The 27060-nt window shown below is 32.9% G+C and overlaps 1 protein-coding gene and 1 long non-coding RNA gene across 3 annotated transcripts in view; both read right to left on the reverse strand.

The window, feature by feature from the left end:
• Nucleotides 1-609: 609 nt before the first annotated feature.
• Nucleotides 610-27060, reverse strand: part of LOC132726332 (poly(A)-specific ribonuclease PNLDC1-like) — a gene marked incomplete at both ends in the record, with an annotated part of 40467 nt that continues 14016 nt past the window's right edge. Inside the window, 3 exon segments of the mRNA XM_060711643.1 lie at nt 610-698; nt 4383-4472; nt 26454-26553. Of these exon segments, the coding sequence (XP_060567626.1) occupies nt 610-698; nt 4383-4472; nt 26454-26553 (279 nt within the window).
• Nucleotides 14230-20953, reverse strand: LOC132726333 (uncharacterized). 2 transcript variants are annotated; one of them, XR_009625179.1, is made up of 5 exons: nt 20835-20953; nt 16619-16856; nt 15902-16110; nt 15023-15183; nt 14230-14516 (listed from the first exon to the last, which is right to left on the reverse strand). It is a non-coding gene; the product is annotated as an uncharacterized LOC132726333 (long non-coding RNA). The 2 variants fall into 2 exon arrangements; XR_009625178.1 differs by lacking the exon at nt 20835-20953 and adding an exon at nt 20648-20790.

Raw genomic sequence — 27060 nt, forward strand, 5'->3', positions numbered from 1 at the left:
TTAAGTATTCAAGAAGATAACTCTGGTCTTATATATTATAACATGAGAACATAATTCGTCATTCTTTGATACTCTTCAGTTTGGAGATTTTGTTGGATAATACATGACGTAGATGGTGTCATTTCATAGATTAGTAGTATTATCCAAGAATAATACAAACAAAATAAATGAATTAAAAAAGTTTTGTTATTTATAACTTTTGAGATTTTCAGTAATTATCAAAAGCTTAAATTCTGAATGGGCTTTAAATAGTGTGTTATATTAGACAACTGTTGTTCTGTAATCAATTTCTCAGTCAAAACAGTCTACTGTTCCCATATCTAACCAAAAATTTTGTTATGTGTGGAGACAAAATAAAATTTCATTAGAAATTTATTAATATCATTTTTATTTTTCGTTGGGTTTTCCAGTCAACTATATGTAGATTTTGTGACATGTTAGTGTACTTTTTCAGGCATATGAATTTTACTACAAAATAACTGTATTTATTTAACATTTATATTGGCATTTAGTATTCTTAACACAAAATATTGTCGAAATAAATTAGTTATTCACATATCATGACTTTGAAAGGGCACAAAAAAATAAAAACAGAATAGAATGTCTTACCAGTAGTGGTTTGATGTAGCAACCAATGCTTTATTTTGGCCATATGCTTTCACATCCACATTACCATAGGGGGAGAACCATTTTGCTAACTGTGACAATACAAGTATGATAAAATTATTCTCTATACAACTATAATATAATATTATAGACACGGTCTTCATATCTACATTTTCCTTCTTCAATTCACCTGCTTAGTTTAACATTGAGCACATAGGATTTGTTATTCAGGTGTTGCTTGGTTGATCCTCAGAACAGGCTAAATTTCTCTGTGATAACTGAACTGGCATTCAGTCTGAACTCTGACATTTAGTCTAATACGAGGGTTGTTCGGGAAGTTCTGAGAATTGTTTTATAGCACACGTTGTAGTCGGGTTAGCATAAATATAAATATATACGCATTTATTTCAATATATACTGTACAGTATCTGAAAATATCATTATCATACACACAGAAACTAAAACATAATAAAAATAGTAAATAACCATATAACAAACACCCGGAGCACACCGACGTCATTTGCAACGTCATGCGACGTTAAAGTCCATTGATCGTCGCACCTTTTCAACGTAGTCACCTGCAATTTTGATGCATTTCCTGTGTCGGCTGATCCACTTTAATATTAGTATTCCGTGTACAGTAGAAACTGATACGCAAAGTTCATCTGCAATAGCTCTAAACTGTCATTCTCCTGTCCCAATTTATCATGTCTTTTACCGAGTCCTTAATTGAACATGCAACAACAGACTGCCGACCGCATCTAGGATCGTCTTCGATCGAGTTTCTTCCTTCTTTAAAACGAGCATGCCATCTATACACTGTAGCCGGACTGCATTTCTAGTATTTCCCTGTAGAATTGATCATTTTCATTGTTTCTGTGGAAGACTTTTCCAGCGCAACACAAAATTTCACGATGCTTCGCATTTCAACGTCACCTATCGACGCCATGTTGTTTACTCAGTGGCTCTGGGCAACAACTTTAAAACAATGTTGATCCGTTGAGAATTTAAATAACGTTATGATATTTTCAGGAAATGACGTCAAAACGTTCCGCTGCTGACCAGCGTTTTCGCGCATTTTTTACGTTATCAAAATTACAAAATATTATTAGTGTAGCGCGTTACCCTTCTTTAGAGTCGGGCTGCTCCGGTGCGGCGTTATAGTGTTGCTATGGTTACTGCTATATCCAGCTATTGTTGTCTGATTCTATTCAATTTTTAGAAATAGTTCTGTGATATGCTAATCTAAGTATGTGCAAAATATTACGTCTTAGAAACAAAAAATATAGGAGATATGACAAAATTCTCAGAACTTCCCGAACAACCCTCGTATTTGTGTGCAGCAATTTTATGACGAAGTTATCACAAACATTACCAATTAATATATGTATAAATTTTATGAATCATGTAGGCATCCTTAACTGACATTCAGTTTGAACTGACATTATGTCTAATAGTCAATTATATCTCACAGCTGATTAAGAAATTATGTAGGTATAATTGGACACCTGCAGAAAAAATAGGATTTGTGTTTGCTATCAAAGAAAGCTGTTGAGTTGGTCCATTGTAGTGCCAAAAATGACTAGACTATGTTCAAATCGGAGTAAAAACAGACACAACAAAGTTATAAACTTAAGACCACATTCTTTTTTAAATTTGGGACGGTTTTGTGACTTTAGGCCTAACAAGAATTTCAGAAAATAATAAAATTCAGCAGCCTGGGTGACTGGATGGATAACTCAGACATGCAGGTTGACCTGGGCTTTTATTTATATATTTAAAGGGAACTCCGAGCAGTCAATTATTCAGAAAACAGGTTTGACAGTTTTTTTTCCATAAACATACATGTATATGAGCTCGAATATTTTATTACACTGCGATCAAAAAATACAAAATGAAAAAAGAATAGAAATAAAAATAAATAAATATATACTATAAGATAAAAATATATATTATAAGACGAAAACAAAAAGGAAAACGAAAATAAATAAATAATTATAATGATAAAAAAACAGAGCAAGAATAAAAAAAATGTGGTTATAAAATGGCACTACGTGGGGTTCGAACCTATGAGTACAAACCACTAAAAGTTACAATATTTTCGATATACCGACAGAGCCATAACGGTAATACACAAATAATGGTATTTAGTATATGTAAGTGTTTACTTTTACGATATCGGATAATAATCCAGATAACCCAGTTTGTGGACTTTCCCATGTACCGTTAAGACCAAATTATCATCCTAGGACAGTAATTGATGTTTAATTTCGTTATGAGAGTTTTTCTTTATTATCCTTTGCAGTTTTGTCTATTTGCAATGCTTTATTTGTTCTGTGTAAGAATTTCATTTTTTACTACTGATCTCCTTTAAAAATCATCATTAGCAATAGCATGTACATAAGTACGTTCAGGGTTTATGAAAAAATATTTAAGTGCATGTACATTAAAATCGCATGAACAGTTTTTTATGTAATGCACACAGATTTCAAGTTCGAATTAACTTGAGCAAATGACTGAGATAACTTTTATGTTACAGTAAACATTACCTTCAATTGTGACCAGTAGCTATTCTCGACACTTATTTGAATACATTAACAAATTTAAATAAAACTATTTATTAAATTTAATACTCTAAGTGACCAATGATTTGACACTGTTAGATTGCATGGCAACTATCCATGAATAATGGTTGAGACAGACCTAATATAATTTCTGGGTGGGTGAAAAGTAAATTCTGGGTGGGTGAAAAGTAAATTCTGGGTGTGTGAAAAGTAATTTCTGGGTGTGTGAAAAGTAAATTCTGGGTGGGTGAAAAGTAATTTCTCAGTGGGTGAAAAGTAATTTCTCAGTGGGTGAAAAGTAATTTCTGGGTGGGTGAAAAGTAATTTCTGGGTGGGTGAAAAGTAATTTCTCAGTGGGTGAAAAGTAATTTCTCAGTGGGTGAAAAGTAATTTCTGGGTGGGTGAAAAGCAATTTCTGGGTGGGTGAAAAGTAATTTCTGGGTGGGTGAAAAGTAATTTCTCAGTGGGTGAAAAGCAATTTCTGGGTGGGTGAAAAGCAATTTCTGGGTGGGTGAAAAGCAATTTTCTGGGTGGTGAAAAGTAATTTCTGGGTGGGTGAAAAGTAATTTCTGGGTGGGTGAAAAGTAATTTCTCAGTGGGTGAAAAGTAATTTCTGGGTGGGTGAAAAGTAATTTCTGGGTGGGTGAAAAGCAATTTCTGGGTGGGTGAAAAGTAATTTCTCAGTGGGTGAAAAGTAATTTCTCAGTGGGTGAAAAGCAATTTCTGGGTGGGTGAAAAGCAATTTCTGGGTGGGTGAAAAGCAATTTCTGGGTGGGTGAAAAGCAATTTCTGGGTGGGTGAAAAGTAATTTCTGGGTGGTGAAAAGTAATTTCTGGGTGGGTGAAAAGTAATTTCTGGGTGGGTGAAAAGCAGTCACCAAGATAAAATCACTGACCATTGAAATCACATGTTTTCTTCTACAGGACACTTATGGATAGGAGTTCATGCAAAATAGATAAACACAGAATCCCTAAAGAAAGCACAACACGGCAAAATTGAAAATGTTGCAGGCTCGGTTTGATTGAGCCTGTTCATGGACGGTACTGGAAAGTGCAAGTTACCGTCCACGCCCCTAGCACCGGCTTAATTCAACATTTAAACATTCTTTGTTCAAAATCAATTTTGTTTATAGTTAAAGCAAAAATCATGAAAGAAAACACTAAATTTACTTATAAAAAATATAAATAGAACAACTAGTTAGCTAACCTTTACCTGATCAATGTTCAATTTTTGTTTAAACATTCTCCCACGTACATACAGCAACTCTGGTCTTATTGATTTATGGTCGTCACCTTCTAAGTTCTAAAACAGAAACATAATATATGTAGACCCAAACAGAAATATACTACATGTAGAATCACACAAATCAACAAATATAAGCTATATGAGGGCAGCACTTTTCTCAGAACTGGAGATTATAAAAGAAACTAGAACTCCACGAGTCAGATGTGTCGCCTTGTGAACAATATAGTTTAAGAGAAATGGCCAGGACAAAAATGAAATTTGAAAATCAACAAAGGGCAATAACTCAAAAAATAAGAAATGCAGATCAGCAGTTTCTGTGCACTGCACTTCTTATCAATAAGATCTATCATCCTATTAAGTTTCAAGTCTAAAGCTTTTATAATTTGTGAGAAATGGCCTGGACAAAAATAAAGTATGAAAATTAACAAAGGGCAATAACTCAAAAAAATAAGAAATGCAGAGTACCAGTTCTTGTGCACTGCACTTCTTCTTAATGAGATCTGTCATCCTATGAAGTTTCAAGTCCATAGCTTTTATACTTTAGGAGAAATGGCCTGGACAAAAATAAAGTATGAAAATTAACAAAGGGCAATAACTCAAAAAATAAGAAGTGCAGAGTACCGGTTCTTGTGCACTGCACTTCGGGTCATTATGAGAAGCATGCATACCAAGTTTGAAGTCAATCCGACTTATAATGACTGACTTATGCTCCGGCATGCTTTAGGGGACGCCGACGACGACACCGAAAATGACGACGACAACGACGCCGACAAAAGTAACCCCTATATGTCGCCTTTTTCAAGGCGACACAAAAAGGGCATAAATCTGCAAAAATGAGTCAAAGACAGAAATGGCTGGGTTGCATTTGTATACCAAATATCATGAGTCTCAGTAACGTTATGAATATTTTAAACCATTCACAATCAATGTCGAAAATTTAACTAAGTCGGTAAACAGGACGTGGATCAGCGACAGACCTGAAATCGAATACCAAGGTATGGGACCACCTTTAAATGCTGTATACCGGTACCATATATCAAGAGGCTGTAGTTGCTGAAAAAAAGTGTTACGAAACTTTCCTACCATTGACCATTAATGTCGAAAATTTAACTAAGTCTGTAAAAAGGAAGTGGATGAAGGACAGTCCTGAAATAGAATCCTATTGTATGGGACCATGTGTTACTGCTGTATACCAAATATGAAGAGGCTGAGAAAACTGTTATGAAAATTTCCTACCATTGACCATTCATGTCGAAAATTGAGCGACAGACCTGAAATCGAACACCACAGTATGGGACTACGTGTTAAAGCTGTATACCAAATATTAAGAGGCTGTGATAATTAGTTGCTGAGAAAACTGTTATGAAAGTTTTTTCCCCGCCCGCCACCCAAAGTTTTTCCCCGCCACCCAAAGTTTTTTCCCCGCCACACACTCGCCTGACATTCACCATACTAGAACATGTGCATCCCGGACATGAAAGGTTCTTGGCAGACTTATCTGCCCTTGATTTCAGACTTGCATCGTGGATATTAACAAGTAAAGGTGAAAATAATAATATATTGCTGGATAGCATTTTAATAAAATTGACTTTTACACAAAAACAAATGCTTGGCCAGTAAGAAGAATTTAAACAGCAGCCTTATTTCTGTTTCTATGAATGTACAAACAAAAAGAAACAACACACAAATACATTTCAGTATGTTTTTCTTATACAACTCAATATAAGTTAAGTAATCCCCAAGATAAAGACTTATTAACAATAATAAAAAAACATCATTATTTGAAGTCTCCACCACAAGAGTAAACAAAAATCTGGAAACAAAGTGATCCCTCGGAAGCATTAATCACAACAAAATTACAAGAGAATTGCAGACTTGGTTTGATTGAGTCTGTACATGAGGGATACTGAATAAGTGCAACATCCCTCACGCTCCCTAGCACCGGCTTGAGCGGTACTCAATTCTCAACACTTAATAGTGCTGGCATCAATGATTCCGAATATAATGAACCACATAACATGTGCATTGCAGGGACATACAAGACAAAATTTAACACGTTTTCTTTGTCTATATAAACTTAAAAGGTTACTCCAATTGAAATGCTTTTCACAAATTAAATTATCAAAATTACATTTCATATTTCTAAAAATAAAGTGAACACAAAAAAGTCACAGACTGATATACTGATATATTCTTTGTCCAAAAAAAGTTACAAAAAGACGATCATCCACTGCACACAACAACGAAATTTAATTCATATCAAGAGAAATTACCCAAAGAACACAAGGTTGATGGTATACAAGAACTATTCACTTATATGGTAAATGTTACTGTGTTGAACAGTTTTGTCACAGCTTTTAACATACGTGCCTTAATGATGCATTTGACAAGGTCTACACAAAACAAGGATGCACAAAACACTTATAAGTCTTTAACCTACATTTTCCTCAAGAAAGAATAAACCAACTTGATAGCCAAACAAACAAAATCACGATAAATGATCTTTTTAAATGTTATTTAAAAATGTCCCATTAATATTAAACAAAAACATTGTGCATGATACTTCCTTTTTGATTGAAATCTATGATAACTGACATGAAATGAAATAGTTTTGTAAAACAAACCAAACCAAAACCTACATATTAGTATTTTAAACCTGTTATATCATTGGGATTTTGTCTAAAAAGACTGTTTTATGTTTAATATTTTCAAATTTGTATTATCTACAAGCACTGTTTTTTTATTCCTTTCTTTAAATAATCAATTTATTTATACAACATGAATACAAAACAAGAGGGCCATGATGGCCCTCAGGTCACTCACCTGTATGTAGGCCCCCGAAGCGGGGCCAGTTTAAACCCCAGGGCTTTTATTTGAACAAACTTGGAAGACACCTATAAGAAGACGTTTCATGATGTACACACTTATAATGAAAAACAATGATCTGCCCTCCCCTACCCCTGGCAGGGCCAATTTTAACCAAGGGCTTTTATTTGAACAAACTTGGTAGACACCCATAAGAAGATGTTTCATGCTAAACATCTAAGCTGTAGCTCACTGTGTTTTTATAAAGAAGATTTTTTAAGGGTTTACTATACACATATAGTAAAAAACAATGACAACCCTGGGGCGGGGCCAGTTTTGACCCCAGGGCTTTTATTTGAACAAACTTTGTAGACACTTACTAGAACATGTTTCATGCTTAATATCTAAAATCTAGCTATTTACGTTTTTTCAAAGATGTTTTTTAAGTTTTTCCTATACACATATAAGGAAAATCAATGACCCCCCGGGGCAGGGCCAATTTTGACCCCAGGGCTTTTATTTGAACAAACTTTGTAGACACTCACTAGAAGATGTTTCATGCTTAATATCTTAACTCTAGCTATTTAGATTTTTTCAAAGAATACTTTTTAAGTTTTTGCTATACACATATATAAGGGAAATCAATGACCCCCGGGGCGGGGCCAATTTTGACCCCAGGACTATTATTTGAACAAACTTGGTAGACACCCATTAGAACATGTTTCATGCTAAATATCTTAGCTCTAGCTCTTTGAGTTCTTTAAAAGAAGATTTTTTAAGTTTTTACTATATACATATAGGGAAAATCAATGACCCCCTGGGGCGGGCCCAATTTTGACCCAAGGGCTTTTATTTGAACAAACTTGGTAGACACCGATAAGAACATGTTTCATGCTAAATATCTTAGCTCTAGCTCTTTGGGTTCTTTAAAAAAAGATTTTTTAAGTTTTTACTATATGCATATAGGGAAAATCAATGACACCCTGGGGCGGGGCCAATTTTGACCCCAGGGCTTTTATTTGGACAATCTTGGTAGACACTCACTAGAAGATGTTTCATGCTAAATATCTTAGCTCTAGCTCTTTGGGTTCTTTAAAAGAAGATTTTCTAAGTTTTTACTATATGCATATAGGGAAAATCAATGACCCCCTGGGGCGGGGCCAATTTTGACCCCAGGGCTTTTATTTGAACAATCTTGGTAGACACTCACTAGAAGATGTTTCATGCTTAATATCTAAGCTCTAGCTCTTAAGGTTTTTTAAAAGAAGATATTTAAAGTTTTTTCTTTTGGTTGCCATGGCAACCAGAGTTCTGCATGGAATTCAATTCTTTGAACAATTTTTAAAGGTGACCACCAAAGGAACATTCCTGTGAAGTTTGGATGAAATTGGCTTAGTGGTTTATGAGGAGATGTCATTTAAAGTAAAAGTTTACGGACGGACGGACGACGGACGAAAAGCGATCACAAAAGCTCACCCTGTCACTTTGTGACAGGTGAGCTAAAAAGAAGAACTATCAATGGAAACAGACAAATGCCCCAAAACGATTATCTTCAGTTTAAAGTGGATAACAACTATTGTCACAAATAAGAAAAGTGAAAATATAACACTTTTTCAATTACATCATTTGTAGGGAATGTAGGTGTTGATAATGAATGTAACTTTTAAAGTTAAAGTAAATCAACAAAGAAATAAGAAAGTTAAAAATACTGCCATCTACCATATTTCAAGTTTCATAAAAATATTTTCAGTACACAAATATTGTTATATTTGCCATATCTTAAACATGTGTATTTGTTGGTAATTGTATTGAAGGTAAACCTAAAGTCATCTCTAGTTAAACCTGAAACTAAGGCATTAAGTGTACTGTATATTGGTTTTCTGTTTAGAGTAATATCATCATTCTTTTGTAATATAATACTATCTGGTTTAAATTTTTATTAAACCAATCTCTACAAGTTTATACAGGTTAAATACATAGCAGTGGATAGACGGGAAGTGACTTGTCAGATAAGAAACTAAAGACGGCAATATTTTTAATAACCTAGCCAGCAGCATAAATTACCGGTGAGTCAATTTACTTAATATCTATGTTTAAAAATTAAATGAAATTTATCAAGTATTTACATTACTTTAAATTGATTTAAATTTGCCCTACATTTTAAATAACCTTGAGAGAAATTTTCTGTACCCCACCCACAACTCTTACTAACTAAAATACAATGGTTTCAATTTTATTTTGATGGGTTTAATGTGACAATATGATCTGCCTAAATTTTTTTAAAAGGGAATGACAATATTAGGTTACCTATACTTTCAAATGGAATGACCTGAAACACCTCAGTCACTAAACTATAACAATCAAAGCACTGAAAGTACTGGAGTGTCGATTGTGTTGTGAAATATATAACCTTTCACAGCCTGAGTCTGTTTATTGATTACGCCATTTATTTTCGTTGCAGATAATGTACAGTTTGATATTTATTCAAATATTTTAGTTCTATTAGACCTATCTCTAAAAAGAAGAAAAACAGATCTAGATGACATAAATTATAGGTTTTTACAGCAAAAGTGTGCCTTAAGAAAGATATTGGCACACTTATTAAAATATTGGCCCAAAGTTAATGCCGTTCAAGTATACCGGTATTGTCTTAATGAACACTTGCCCTGTATCATAACCTTTTTATTGCATTTGCAGCAATGCTGCCCTGTATTTTAATCTTATCAAAATCTGAGACTTGGGCAGCCCTTATACTCCATATGAGATCACATGGCCCCACCTGGGCGGCCCATGTACTCAATATGGGCCCCATATGGGCAGCCCTTGTACTAAATATGGGTTTCAAATGGGCAGCCCAGATACTTCCATTATGGGTAGATTTTGAATTCCGGGATAGATCTATTTTCAAGTACTTCAATTATAAGTTTGCTGGACGTTAAGTTGCAACTGGCATAATTATTGTACTTGCATTAAATATTCAAGTGATGTTTTAACTGGAACAGACAGATTATGACACAAAGCCTTTATTATCCTGCAAGAAAACAACACACAATGTATATGCTTTAACAATGTTAACTTTATTTAGTAATCTCAATTATGGTAAGAGTGTATCATATATATACAGATTCTCAAAGACACAACTGCAAACCTACTCCCATGTCTTTTTAAATTTCTACATAATTCATAGGAAAGTATTATACATTTATTGTAATTCATTACAAATTTCTATCTACCAATTTCTTTCATTTTCAAATGAAATAGTATCTATGTTTTATATGATATTTAAATTTTCAGATATCTTTGTATTGGACAAATGAAATAGATCTACATGAATAAATATAAAAAGTTGTTCATTACAACCATATATTACACTTTGGTATGATAGTGCTGAAGAAAAGAATATTATACAGCTTGTGAAATGTAACAAATATAATAAAACAAAACCTTGGCACAGTAATACTGTTCATAGATGTGTAAACAAAATATACAGCTGATGAAAAGTAACAAATATAATAACAAAACCTTGGCACATAGAAATACTGTTTATAGACGTGTAAAAAAAATATGCAGCTGATGAAAAGTAACAAATAGTTTGTACCAGTTTGTAAAAATAAGCAGCTTCATTTCTCATATCTTTATCAACAAAAACCACAATAAAGGCAAGAAATAACAATAGTATTTACAATTTAATGCATTTCAATTGTTAATATCAATAGTTATAGTAACCTTTTGTGAAACTTTACTGTTTGGATCAGTTTTCTATGTGCTAATATCATTCTCAATAAGAATTTCATTAATCTTTTATCAATTTTCAATGGTTTATGGAAGTTAACGTTGAATTATATCCTGACTCACTAGCCACTTTGTGAAAAAAATTATCGAATTTGATAACTATATAAATATCAAAAAAGTTAACCAAGTATACTGAAATTCGGAAAAAAATATGACAACAACGTCAATAAAATGACTTCATCTTTGCGATGCTTCCTGATAAAAAGTTTCTCGCATATTTCAACCTTTTATTGAAAGGAACCAAACATTAGTGGAGTTTTAGACATAAAGTAAACACATACATGTATACTGTATCAATGTAAATATCATGATAAGTTCACTTCTGAATACCAAAAGTTGTTATTTTCACTCATGGCTGCGCCACTTTGTGAACAACATGGCTGCGCCACTTTGTGAACAACACTTTAGGTATCCACTCTGTGAAATTAATTATAAACAAGAGCTGTCTGTAGGACAGCACGCTCGACTATTCTAAGTGCTTGATAGTAAAAGAGCCTTGATATTGTTAAATTTTTTAAGTTCACAAAAGGGCTAATTTTTTTTTATAAATTCATGTAATAGGCCTTAGAGAGAGTCTAATTATACAGAATTGGCTTGACTATTAGGAAGGTAATGTCACAAGGGTTTTTTATTGAGTATAATAATACTAATTACCTATGAATACATAAATTTGACAGAAAAGGTACAAAGGCTTGTTATTAAGATGTTTTATCAAGTAAATCACTACTTTATTATTATGAATGCATAAAATTGTCCCAAAAAAGGCACAAACCCTTCAGTAGTATTGAGATAACAGCTTACAAACAAAACTTTACCATGAATTTTTAAGTTGAAAAAGGGGAGAAAAGTCAGCCTAAATGCAAGATAGAATTATGGATCTTTGTCAGTGACCTACAATTATGACCCTAAATGCATATGTGAAGTTTTAAATAAATATCTTTAATAGTTATTGAGATATGTAAAACTTGCATGTAAACATTAACCAAGAAACTAAGTAGAAAAGGGGATATGAATCAGCCTTAATGCAAGATAGAGTTATAGAACTTGGTCAGTGACATACAATTATGACCCTCCAATTATGACCCTAAGTGCATGTGTAAAGTTTCAAGGAAATATCTTTGAAGACCGTTAACCTTTAACCAAAATTTCTAAGTTTCAAAGGGGCAAATAATTCTGAAAATATTGCAGACAAAGTTATGCAATTTTGCAAACTGATGTACATTGTTACTATAAATAAGTATTTTAAATTTCAATTGATTATCTCAAGCAATAATTGAGATATTTGACTTTACAAAAAACTTTAACCAAAATTTCTAAGTTCCAAAGGGGCATAATTCTGTCAATATGGTAGGCAGAGTTATCCAAATTGTCAATCTGATGTACATTGTTACTATAAATAAGTATTGTAAGTTTCAATTGAATATCTCAAGCAATAATTGAGATATTTGACTTTACAAAAAACTTTAACCAAAATTTCTAAGTTAAAAAGGGGCATTATTCTGTCAATATTGTAGGCAGAGTTATCCAACTTGTCAATCTGATGTACCTTGTTACTATAAATAAGTATTGTAAGTTTCAATTTAATATCTCAAGCAATAATTGAGATATTTGACTTTACAAAAAACTTTAACCAAAATTTCTAAGTTGAAAAGGGGCATAATTCTGTCAATATTGTAGGCAGAGTTATCCAACTTGTCAATCTGATGTACCTTGTTACTATAAATAAGTATTGTAAGTTTCAATTGAATATCTCAAGTAATAATTGAGATATTTGACTTCACAAAAAACTTTAACCAACGCAGACGCCGACGCGGACGCTGACGCCGACGCCGGGGCGACTACAATAGCTCTCATATTCTTCGAATAGTCAAGCTAATAAAATGTGATATTACACCGGAATTAACAATTATCCTATATATCACAGAACTGTAATTAATTATGGATATATTCCTTTAAAAAATGTGAAATAATACTGATTTAAGAAGATCAAATTTGTTGTTAAAAAGTTCATTTAAAAAATTGTCAGTAAAAATAGTTGTTTCAGTAATTTATCCGATATTATCAAAGTTTCAACAATAACAAAAATAAAGATTACAAGAAGCATCATTGTACAGTATTTCAACTTGATTTAAAAGGTTAATACCATACCTATATATGTGTTCCCTGTTAGTGTTAAGTTTGGACAAGATGTTAAAATTGTATTGATCAGTATCAAAAACATTCCCCAAGCATTTAATGTCTTGATTTAAATAGCAACAATGTTTAATGAAAAAAAAATAACAACAGCATAAAGACAACAGAAAAACAGCATATAATGTCAACAACAAACATAACATAGCAGGAAAATAAACTGACTAGAAGGCAAATAATTTTGCATTTACAAAAAAGACATGCTATGCTGATGACCTCAAACATTAAAATTAGCAACAAAAAGTATAACAAGATACACAAATGAGCCACTTTAGTCTTACTGTAGTTCTGACCCTTATCACATTTTAAAATACTTTGATATCTATTGACTTTCAATCATTGGAATAACTTATATGCCGATGAAGAAAAGGTTCGAAAATGTAAAATAAAAGTCATTCATTTTATGCTTTTGTGTGTATTACTGATGTTTCCGTGAAAATTATATTTGATAATTTCACAGTGAAAATGATCCAAATTTCAAACTTTTCAATGACGAGACTACTTTTTAAAGATTTTCCCCATGTGGTACCTTAATATCATTTTTGCTTACAATTCTGACATTCTCAGGACTGTTTCAAGACTAACCTATCCAAATAATATTCCTCTGAATAAAACAAAATTAATTTTCCTTAAAATACAAAACTTTTAAAAATGGCCGCCACTTACATTTCACAAAGCCAGGTCATACATAAATTGCCTGAGTAACAGAAATAAGGTGGGATGGTGTGACTTTTTCTTCTAGAATTGGTTGTTTTTATTATTAAAACAAGCGATTATTCATATTTTTTTAATAAAATAAATAAAATCATTGCTATTCGACGTTGATTGTCAAACTTTTTGTTAAGCCCAAGACTCCTGTATTTATGAATAATTGGACTTAAATTCAACTAAAATTGATGTTAACAGTGGGGAAAACAGATTTAATAATTATTAAAGTTAATATTGAGGAAATTTCATTAGCATAAAATAAAATGACACTTTATTGTTTGTTGTGTAAGATGTAATTTTATATCATTGAAAACTTTTAAATAACAGTGTTCTCACTCGTGAGAATAATGTTTTTACAGCTCACTTGATGATATAAAATTTCATCTTACACACTAACAAACAAATATCCTCTATAGATTTGCATTTTTTAAAAATAAAAACATGTCTAGTCACTTCCTTCATTTGCTTCAGGTAAGGTCTCCGACAATTTGTTTCTTGCTTTCCTTCCCCCATCGCGGTCCCACGCCCCAGCCAGCCACTTTGAAACCTTTATTTCAATATCCTTCCTCGTCGCAGTCTTTGCCGGCAAGTTCCTTTGGACACATTCTATAAAACAAGCATCCTTATCCTTAATGAATGAAATGAAATGCAGTGAAATGTAGGTATTGAAACCATTCAAAGGTCATAAGTCACCTTGTAGCATTTTGAGCATAAAATTGGAATATAAACTAATTCTAGTATGTTTTAACAAATATAGATGTTTGTGTCCCGGTTTTACATAGCTTTTAACAATATTTCTGTGATATCGCTGCAGTCAGTTGTAAGCTGAGATCATCTTATCGGTGTATCAGTAAAGAATGTTAAGGTAAGCAAATAACTTGCTTTACAGGAAGGTGATTTCTGCTTATATTATGCATCACAACACAATGCATGGGATCAAAACCACACAGCATGTAAAATATTCTCTCTTATTAATTTCTATAAAAGCTAATCAAGCATTTTCTTTCATTAAAGCAATACCTGAAGACACAATAACAAGATCTTGGATAATATATCTATTTTGAAGCCTTACTTAAAGACACCACTTTGCAAATTCGTAATATATCACTTACTATACAATACATTCAGTATCTAGAGGCCCCCAAATGTTTTCTTCCCTTTCAGCCCCCTTCATATTGAACATTCTTGCCAGTTCATTTGACATGGTTTCTATCATCTAGCGGTCAACAGTTTCCCGCACAACTGCCCCACCAAACATTGAGAGGAACCGCACCTTAAATAAAGCAGAACATAAACTTTTTTTAATGTTAATTTTAACACTACTAATTTTCAAAATTTGTGATGCGCTGCAAGTCACCAAATGACAAATAATTGTCAACTGGACCTCAAATACATGATCTGCCAAGAAAACTGTTTGAATTGACAAATTAAAAGACCTTTCCTCATATATTTACAGCCCAAGTGACTTGTGCCTTTTTGTTTGTCCCCTCCACCGAGTGTAATGGGGCACATTATCATTGTTGTTTTTTAAACACAAGTTTATACAGTATGAACAGAATAATTTTTGATATTATAATAACAGCGCAATTCCTGGATTTTGTGGGTACAAGTCATATTCCTGGTATTTTGAAAGCTGCCAGCATTTTGATTAATGAATCGACTGTCTTGTCTTAATAATCAATGTTGAAAACGAGGCCAACTGCCCATGTCTTGTGCTCATGGCTTTTATAGCATATCTAAATAATAAGATAACTGTTTCAATATGAATCAAAAAATTAAAACAAGCCAGTTTTTAATTCCGAAAGTAATGCAGTAAAGTGTTTGTCCACTGTGCAATATTTTCCTACATAAGTATAGCAGAATGATAATACATTATCATCAAGTGCTAACCACAGACCATTATGTTATTTTGCATTTAAGCCAGTGGATATGTGGTATACTTTTTTCAGTTACTAATGGTGCAAAAATTACATGACTAACACTATGCTTACCACAGATGACAGCTTTGTCTGATCTCCCAGAAGCTCATCGAATGTTTCCATCTGCTAAGGAGAACGAATAGGGAATGAGATATCTTCAGGAAGCTGCAGCGGTTGGTCATCTGCTGCTGACCTTGACAACAATTGCTACATCATCCTCTTAATTTCACGATTCTCCTCCCGCATTGTCTCCAAGACTCAGAGAATCTGTGTAACAGCAGCTTCAAAAAAGGATTCATAATTCTAGGCTTTATACTTTTAGAGCTATGTGAATTACAAATGAAAAAAATCCAGTATTTTAAATTTTTCCTTGGCTTTAACAGTAATTAACGCTAAAATCTCAAAAGGATTGTTGAGTGTGCAAGGTCACAAAATGTGAAAATGATAAGAAAACATGAATTAAACTTAAAATATTTTTGAGCTAGGCATGTCATGGGGTGAATATAAACATTTTTGACTATTCCAAGGACAGTAACTTTGGATAACAGTTGTGGGGTCAGACAAGAATAGGCGAACATTAATTCACATCATGATAAAGACTTACACAAGTAATCATCAATTTCTTTTGAATTTTTTTTAACTAGGCGCGTCATAAGGTGAAACTTTCCATTTTTGGCTGTGTCACTCAATCCAGCTTGTTACAACATTTATTGGCTTGTTTTGAGGATAGAACATTTAATAAGTATGTACTGTAATGAATATATTTACAGCTCCGAAGTTTATACTTACTGGGCCCAATAATCTGCCCACGGGAGGGTGTATCAGAAGCACCTTGTATTAGAGAAGCACTTTGCACATCACTGCTGGCCTCTCGCAATGCCTGTGCAGATAAGCAAGGTGGAGGTGAAAGCAGGCTTCGTGCCTGTTTGGCGTTGTTGCTTTGTCAATAACTTGTGATGGCCTACTCTCGGTGTCTGTCTCATTCTCATCAGTGTCACTATCCGATTCATACAGCCTTTTTGATGGCCTATTGACAATAAAATGAATATACATTAATAAGTAGTTAAAAAATACATATACATTAAGTGAGTTATTGCACCAAGTGACAATATGATTATGACCTGTACACGGCTGACAAACATGTATTAGTCTATGTTTATGTACCGAATTGTTGTGCCGCAATTTTTTCTACCAAGGATTTTTAGCACGAATGCGCTCGTTTCCTGATGGGATTATTTCATGAACAGGAAGGGCTAGAGACTTGCAGTTGGTCTCATTTGGAAGCTTAATACAAATGTGAAATAATGATAAAAGATTTTTTAATTGTCTTGACAATTGTTTTCACAACGGCCTGGGTAGTGAATCCCTTGCTCGTAGGCTCGTAGGCTCGAATCTAGAGTTTCCAGCCTTCTCTTAAGTTATAGTATGTTTTTAAAGGGGGTCATAATTTACATTTTTTTGGTTTTCGAATTTTTTAAGATGAACACAGGTTTAATCATCTATCAGGTCATATTTTTTCTTCTCAGGTCTGATACTCATGCCTGTGCAACAGCTAGAGGGCTTGGTTGGTACTTGGAAAAAATACTTGAATTTGTAAAAATAAGTATTTGTATTTAATATTTTAAAATGCTTATGAATGAAATGTTGGTACAAAATGGAAGGGACTTCTAAGGCTAGGGGGGGACACTGGATTTCAAATGATGGTGTCCCTTTAAAAAGAGATCTCTTAAAATTTAGTCTAGATAGAAACAATATTTTTAAAATGTTAGTGTCGACTCCGTCACAGTTAAGTAATTCAACAATAACAACTATACACATGCATAGGTCACCTAAAGTGCCTAAGAGTCAGGGCGTAAATTCTAGAAAATGTCGCAAATTAAACGACTGTTGGGAAATTACATGACAAAGGCAAAACCAAAAACTAAACAGCGTTTACAGCTTACCTACACACACAATAAACATGTAAGGATATAATATGAAAAGTCGTTATACGGAATCGTGGTTAAATGCTCGGAATCGAAAAGAAATATTTTTTTCGTGTACAATTTAACATTTCAATACACAATTTGATTTTAAGCGGCAGCGGAAATCACGTCTGCACATGCTCGAAATAAATTTTTTCATCAAAAACTGATTTTTATAAATTATTTCTGAATTTATAGTCTAAAAGCACATATTATATTTAAATAATAAAAATTAAAACCAATATAAAAACTTAACAAATTAATTTCTCGCACCTGCTCAGGCATGCTAATATTTATCGGGTTGCCCAAATGGGACCCATATGGGTCCCTCATGGCTTGTATAAATGTTTAAAATAATGCTACGATTTTATATAGGATAATAGCAATTTATGCCAAGGTGGTCACACTATAGCTCAAAGTAAACGAGTTCTAAAGAAATAAATAAAAGAAAAATTGTTTTTCCTTAAAGTGCTGGAATATAGTACCCATATGGGTCTAATATATAGGCGTACCCAAATGGACTTGCCAATATTGGATCCATATAGGTCCAATATGGGCATACCCATTAGCTTGCCTAGATGTAGCCCATATGGGTCCCATATATGCATGTTTGCTGGGTATGTATTATTCAGTACAGTACCTCCAAAATCTGCATATTCTGCACATATGTCAATAAGTATACACATTGTGACAATAAGAAATATTTAAGGTTAAATGTGGTAAATACTCTGTGATTACTTCTCACATTTACTTGATATTAATAACCAATACTCGTTACATTAAAAAGCATACTCGTGACACCGGCTAGCAACTCCAAAGCAATACTCGGTAAACTGACATGTTTATTTATTCTCAAAATGCACTGTCATCTGAAATTTTATTGTTGTCAGATTGAACGTTTACCTTGAATTTACCTTTGTTCATAGTCTTGAAATGGGATAAAAGTCCTCGTAATATCGAGCAATATCCGGCGGTAAAGGCTCCCACGTTTACAATTTTTTACACGATTGCTAAGAACCGAATCGATACTGTTTAAACGGTGGTACTTCTATGCACTATACTATACCATGTATTCAAGTCGCCAAATGATGACTTACTTTCTATACAAGTAAATAATGTTCAGTGCTCATCACGATTTAGGCGGCACACATTTTCTGCATTGTATCCGCATTTCGTTATTTAAAAGATCAAAGAAAAATCAACTTTAACAAAAATGAATTATGTCACAAGCGATTATTGCACGGTGATGGTGTGTGGTCCGGGTTGTAAACACCCATTTTCCATTTTTTACTTTGATAAACCAATAAGTATAGATAAAATCCATTATTACAGGAAATTATTAAGATAATTTGTAAGACAATATGGTCATCTCGAATAAACGGTAAAAAATATCATAACCGTTTATGAATGAAAATCGAAACGAATCCGTTTAAAAGTGTAACCGTGGGGGCCTTACCTGCGGTACGGTATTCCTCAGTGGAAACTAGTTTTGTTGCTCTATGTTGAATTATCTTTGTTTCATGTGTTCATACCTTTCAATTGTTTTATGTTTTCATGTCATAATTTATATACCTTTTCTAATTGAAATTGTTATTGATGAAAGTGTGTGAGGGAAGAATTTACAGTTCATAAATGTTTAAGCTACTGGTTGGGGACCACCAAAACCGGACAACCACCAAACCCGGACGGCCCTGAAAATGCTTAATTTAGTATTTTCTTTGTTCAGTGGTTGTCACTTTTTTTATCAACAATAAATGCATGTTTCTTCTAAAAATAAATAAATAAATTTATTTCAACCACCGTAAATGGTAATATAATTTGATGGCTATTTCAAGAATGTTGACGTTGAAATTTGGGGGGTCAAGAAAACAATGCCTGACCTCATATACCATCTATAATCATTTGCAGAGTAAACAATAGAATTTCCAAAACTTCAGCATTTGTTTCTGAATCATTGTCTGAATCATTGTCTATCATGTTAAAAATTAAAACACCCAAGCTATCTGAATTAAATAACGTCATGTACATAAAAGTCCGGACACATGGTGCTGTAGTGTAGACAATTGAGGTAATTTTGATACCTCCTTGTCGAGCCTCAGATATAAGTGTCAATACAATCAGACAAACAAGTTTGTTAGTTAGGGGAAGAAGTTCAAGAACCTAGCTGAACCTTGTCAATTTTTTTGGTCTCTAGGTTAAAACTTATGAAACCTGTACAGAAAAATGTTCAAAAAGTGTCCGCGGTTGATGGTCCCTGACCCTGTTGTATTAATCACAACATCTCATCTTAACAAAGATAATAAAACATACAGATCTTTTCAATTATTTTTAGTATATGTGATCTACCGCTGGATGTTCATCAACTAAACAATCTAAAGTGATTTCTTTTTTGTTGCGGACAGAGTTGGTTTAGGGCCGAGTGGACACTTATCTTATACCTCTTCGTACACATTGATAAGATAAGTTTTGTTTCAAGTCGGCAAGTTTTCAACAGTAGGGCCTACAACATTAGCTCTAGGAGCTTTTATAACCGACTGTATAAAACATAAAGTATAAGATCAACAAAGATAAAACAGCTACAATAAAAAAATGATTACACATGATATATATACATCACATACATAAAATAGACCTTTTTAGATATTTTTATAAAAATGAATCAGATGGTAAAAAACTAAATGATAGTCAGTGTTCCCATTCACGCACAAATGTGAATTCCGTATACTGTATTCTGTAATTTACAAAAATCACGCATGAAATTACAACTAGGTGCGTGCATGCACGTATGAAAATTGAAGTAAAACTGCCAAAAAATTATCCGCAAATTCGAAGCACAAATCAATAATCTACTCACAAATCTCTGAAATTGTTTACAAGACCGTAATTTAATCCGAGGTCATAACTTGGGTTTCCCAGCTGTGCTATTTTTAGCTCATGGACTGGTTTATAATTATTAACGACGGCTTCGCACGCTTTGCTCATTCTGGGACAATTTATTTTGTTTATTAGTCAAAATCGCTGCATGAGTATCCGATACTTACAATTTCTTCAAAACAGTCTGATATTTGTGTCAAATAACGAAGTCGAAACTGCATTTCAATCTGCTTAAATAAAAATGGCGTCGTTGAAGAGCCAATCACGTGATTCACTCGCGCATTTATATAATTTCTGCGTACAATACAAATTTAAACTAAATTGTAATTTTAATTTTCAATAATTTAATACAATTATAAATATATGACAACCCCTTCTATATTCAATGCATGAATGGATTTTCTAACTTGTAACCGAACATACGGAACTATTTTTTTTGTCAACGAAATTCGGTTTGCAATAAGAAATAGTCCGGTAGATGGGTGGTTATACCTTTGTGTCGATTTACAATCGACACAAAAAGGTCATTTTGTACCTAGATTGCTCACCTAAGATATATTGCGAGGAAATGTCACAATTATTATTTTCAATGTCAAAGTCAGGAATGACTTCATATTTCATCTGTTTTTTGTTTGTTTGTTTTTTGATTTTTTTTTTTTCCTCTCTTTTTTTTACTAAAGCAGCATAATTCTTCAGATATATTTCTGCTATGAAATGCTTAATGACAAATATCTCAGCTTTTGGTCTTGATGATTCACACAAAAAAGTATTTTCCTATATATGTCTATATAAATTTATAAATTAAAGACCCCCAGGCTGATTTAGTGCTAATTTTGACCCCATTGATAGTGAGCCATGTTACATGCCAAATATCTATGCTCAGTATAAAGAAACACTAATGGAAACTAGAGCTATCACTAAAGGTGATTAATACCACAATCAACAACCTTGACTTTTTGAAAAATAAGAGGCCTGAAGACAAATTTGAACTCGACCTATAATTCACTAAGTATCAACTTTGTAATTCTTAACAAATGTTATCCTCCCGAAACCATTTTTCTATGTAAAGTATCAGTTACCCGTGATACTAAGGGTTCAAAAGCAAAGCCAGTCTAGGTCTTTTATAATGGTGACCTTAACCTTGACCTCAGGGGTTCAATTGCAGTACCAACCTAGGTCTTCATATTAGCATGCTATAAACCAAGGCTCTTTCCTAACTCTAGTAATGGTCAGGAAACCATTTTCTACTTTTAGTAATGGCGTTCTTAACCTAAGAGTATCAAAATGAAATACCAACCCAGGTCTTCATATGAGCTCTCTAAATAGGTAGTTTGATTCCTAACTCTAGTTATTGTCCGAAAACGATTTTTTCTATTTTTTAGTAATGGTGATATTGACCTTGACCACAGGAGGTCCAAGAGCTATAAAATTGACCTGGTTCTTCATGTAAGCTAACTATATACCAAGTTTAATCACATCACAGTTTCTCATTCTAAACTAGTAATTGTCTGAAACATTTTCTCTTTTTAGTAACAGTGACCTTGAACCCATGGGGGTACCAAGTTTGATCAAAATATCTCATTCCTAACTCTAGGTATTGTCCGGAAACCATTTTTCTATTTTAAGTAGTGATGACCTTGATCTCAGGGATCTTAATGCAATACCGAGACAAGGGTCTTCATATAAGTTTCCTATATACAGCCAGTTTGATCACAATATCTCATTCCTAACTTAAGGTATTGTCTGGAAACCATTTTTCAATTTTTAGTAACAGTGACCTTGATCATAAGCAATTTCATTGACCGGGGTTCCCACTTAAAGTTGCTATTATGCCATGTTTGATTACAACATCTCCTTCCAAACTCTAGTTATTGTCAGAAAATCATGAAAGAGACCCACCAACAAACAACTATACTTCGTTTGTGGTGGTAAAGTTAAGTATTAGAATTAAAATCAACGTTTTTGAATTGTCACAAGATATAGGAAAGAGGCACTAATGGTACTTAAGTATAACAATTAAAATCTTTGTTTTTTATTTTCTTAATGAGTAAATTTTATAATATCCAGTATTGAACATTTATTAATGTGTTGGCCATATGTATATTTATGTTTGTATTGTCAAAGGCAGATATCTGCCGAATTGCAAATAAAATTTTGACTTGACTTGATTAATAACTTTCTATTCTGGGTAACATTATGGGGGTGTGGGCCCGTAAAAAGGCCCTCTCAAAACTGTTCCTTTCATATCCCCCCGCGGGAGGTGGAAAAATTTTACAATTTTATTTTTTTTTGAACCCAAAGTGACAGAGAGGACATCAGACTACCTGCCTTTGGTTACTGTGTCAATTGTGAGGAAAATTTATGTAAAACTTGCTTTTAAACACACAGAAAGAAAAAAAATTTCCCACTACGCCAAACAACCCCCAAACCTTTTGACAAAGAAACACAAAGCCAACCAAAAAACAAAAAAACCTTCCCGGAAGTCATTAAAAATCTACCTTTGGGGGGGGAAAAAAACAGCCCGATTTGACAAAGTTTTGTCCTAAACCTACAAAAGAAATTTTCAAGTTTTTGTTCTGACCCCTAAGAACTTATATGTGCCCTTTGTTTTAACCCTTCAACCCCAAAACCCAAAATCCTTTCCACGTGTGACTACATACCTGATTTATCAGGACAGACTTTAGACAGCACCGACTTCAAACAAACTCTAAAAGATATTGACAAATTAAAAGACAAATGCTGCCAGATTACAAAAGATCTGAAACATAGAGTTGCTAAATCAACAACTTCTCTGAAAGATGCTATAGTAGAAATAGAAAACTTTAGAAAAGAGATGAACAAAAGATTAGATGAACTAGAAAAGAAAGTTAAAGAGACTGCAACAAAAATCGAACACAAAAATCAAAGAAAGTTGAAAACAACAGAAACAATTGTGTGATGACATCAACAAATCACTCCAAGCATCAGCTGATACTCTAAAACACCTCAACACCAACAAAGAAAACTGACCAATTATTTACTGAAATGAAAATAGCTCAGCAACTGATATTACACAATGAAAATATAACAAAACAACTAACAACAACTAATGATGTTGATGAATACAATTTTGAATCAAATCATGCAATCAAAAAAACTCCTTCAGAATGAGAAATCATTTGGGGACATTGAGAAAAAAGGAGCTGAGGCCAACCAGGCTGAACCAATAAATAAGGCTCCAGTACACAATGAAAATATCTACCCCTAGAAACATCAATGTTAAAAATATCCTCAGATGAAGATGATTGCTGGATTACTGAAGTATTTCTGTCTCTCCTCAGAACCAAATTATTTTGTAGCAGATTACAATAATAACTCAAATTAAAATGATAGACATAAAAAGTGGAGCAATTCAAACAACTACAGCTTAAAATCGAACCCCGTGGGATTCACCATAGTGACCAGAGATACCACCTGCCTGAGTTTACACTTTTACCGTTTAAAATTACGCACAATACAGTTCATTTGCCCTTCTCCTCAAAACTTCCTCTCTATTTAAAAACCAAAAATGAAAATAGATGAAAAGTCCATGGAATTTTAAACCCTATCAGGGGAAACTTGCATTTTCATTTAAAACATTTTTCTGCTTTTAAACCCCACAAATCAATGGACTTGAAAGGGAATATTGGGAAAATTTTCTGTTGAAAAAGAATTTTAATGGGGGAAAATTATTTTTTAGTTGCCCTTGGATATTTCGAAAACTAACAAACCCTTTTAATTATGTTCCTAATATCGACAAAACAGAAAAATTAAATGGGTTTTTTGGGCCCGGGGGAGAAAATTTGGAAAAAAGTAACATTTTGGGAAATCCAAAAGATTTTTTTCAATGTTTGTTTCGGGTCCTTTTTTGAAAGGGTTATTTCTTTGGGCTCAAAAAGTATTAAATTATTGGTTTAAATATGTGATTGAGGAAAACAGGAAAAACTAAAAACTGGATTTAAAGTTAAAGGGTTTCCTCAAGCTTAATGGGTTTTTAGCCCCTGAGACCAAATACAAATTTTTATTTACATTAAAATACAAAAAAGAAAAACTTTGGAAATTAAAAGTATTATCAAAATATTAAAAAAACCCCATGTGAAAACCCAAACAAATGGTTAATCCCCCTTGGGAAAAATAACAAAAAATTTTTTTTATCTTACCTTTAAAGTTTTGATAATACAAAACCCAGAAGCGAATTCTTATTTTTTTAAAAAATATTTTTGCTAAATAGGGAAAATTTATATTTGTGTAGAAACCAGTTCCCCTTTTGTTTTTTAATTTGCCAAATAAAATTTTATTTGTAGTTTTTCAAATTTTAATTTTTCAAAATCCTTCAAAAGATAAAAATATTATGCCCTTTTCAAAAGGGTCGTATAATAAAAAATTTTTATTCAAAAATTCATTAATTTTTAACTTAAAAGTTTCCAAATAAAAATTTAAATTTACCTCAAATATTTCTCAATACACATGCCATCTTGCAATATCATAATTAAATTTTATACTAAACATTACTAAAGACTTTAAATTCATCTATACATGTATATAATACAATATAAATCAGTAAAAATTATAATAAGCATTTGTTTAATTATACCTCTCCGGTTTCACAAAATCATAATGATAATAAAATATTAATATGGAAACGATGTCAATATATAGTGTGAGCTTATATCAATGTTTGTTTGCCATATAAACATTGTCTAATAGATTGGGTTATATAAGCATTTGAATTTCACTAGGTCATATACTCAGTCACAATATTTAAAACTAATCTTGTACACCAAGCTGGGACGAACAACCAAGAAAGATGAGAGAAAGCATGCCACTACTAACCAAATTTGACAAATTCCCATGGAGAAAAATAATTAACTAGAAATGTGTTCCATAAACACGATTGCCCCCACACTCCACCATTTGTCAATCTTAGGTCAAATTTTTTTTTGGCTACATGTGCCCTGAAGTTAAAAACTAAAAAGTCTTTTATAAAGTAAGGGCAAATACTACAAACACTGAAAAAATCCACAAGAAAAAACCCACGGTGCAATACGTACACATGCTGACCAACATTCTTGTAAACTTTCAAGCCTACAGGTCAAATATTTTTTTGATTACGTGCACACCAAAGTTGAATATTGTAAATTTTAACTAAGTCAAAGGCAGTAACTCTTAAAAATACTAATAATATCAACTTAAAAATACCCAGGTGCAAAACTACAACATGCTGAGCAAACATTCCTGTGAAGGTTTCATGACTCTAGGTCCTTATACTCTATTTAGAAACGTGCGACACAAGTTTGAAAATGGTAAAAATTTTTTTTAATTCAAGAGGGTTAAAACTCGTAAAATTATCACCCGCAAGATAAATTACCACTCAGATTGACACTACACATAATGAATCAACATTCTGTAAGGGTTTCATGACATATACGCGTAATATTTTTTGAGTAACATTCGACACAAGTTGAAAATTGCAAATTTTTACTAAGTCAAGGGCAATAACTCTAAAAATACTAGATATATCCACATAAAATACCCAGGTGCACAACTTCACATGCTGATCAACATTCCTGTACGGTTTCATGACTCTAGGTCAATTACTTTTTAAGCTACATGCGACACAAAAAGAGAACGGACGGATGGACAGACGGATGGATGAACGGACAAGGGTAAATCTAAATGCCCCCCCCCCCCATAGTGGGGGCACAAAAATGAAAAATAATTCTATGATATTCAAAGTCAGAACAATAAACAAATGGTATGAAACTTACAATATGATTTATAGTAGCTCTAATTACGTTGATTTTGTTTCTTTTCTTTTCTAATGTTTGTAAATATCTTCGGAACATACATGGTATAACTTCTGAGGACCTGAAAAGGAAAGTAGTTTCAAAATGAGATACTATAGGTGTAAAATTGTTTTTAACTTTTGTTGGATATAATGCAAATATGAGATATGGGGGATATTTGTTTATGTTGAATATGCACTTACTCTCACTAAGAAATTCATTTTTTTTAGTTACTGAGAATGACTGAAAAATATATAAAGAAAGAGTAATGGCAAAACCAGGTTTTCAAAAAAGCAGGGTCCAAGTTCTACAACATGAAAAAAATTTTCATGTTTGACCATGCCATTAAATGATATTTTTTTCAAGTTTTCTCACTGTAATTAATTTATATAAAGGTTTGGTAATAAATGTTGTTTTGTCTATGTATGAATTAAATCAAACTGCAAATAAAAGCAAAGTAAAATGGTGTGTGTATTTGAGTTTATTTATACTCACCACCGGTTGCCTATATTGGTGAGTCCTCCAGAAGAGTATTAGTCATTTTATATTTTTGAGGATAGTGCAAGATACAGGATACATGAGAGATGCC

The sequence above is a fragment of the Ruditapes philippinarum genome, unplaced genomic scaffold (genome assembly GCF_026571515.1).
Source record: "Ruditapes philippinarum isolate M1 unplaced genomic scaffold, ASM2657151v2 ctg8170_1_1_1_1, whole genome shotgun sequence".
Taxonomy (NCBI): Eukaryota; Metazoa; Mollusca; class Bivalvia; order Venerida; family Veneridae; genus Ruditapes; species Ruditapes philippinarum.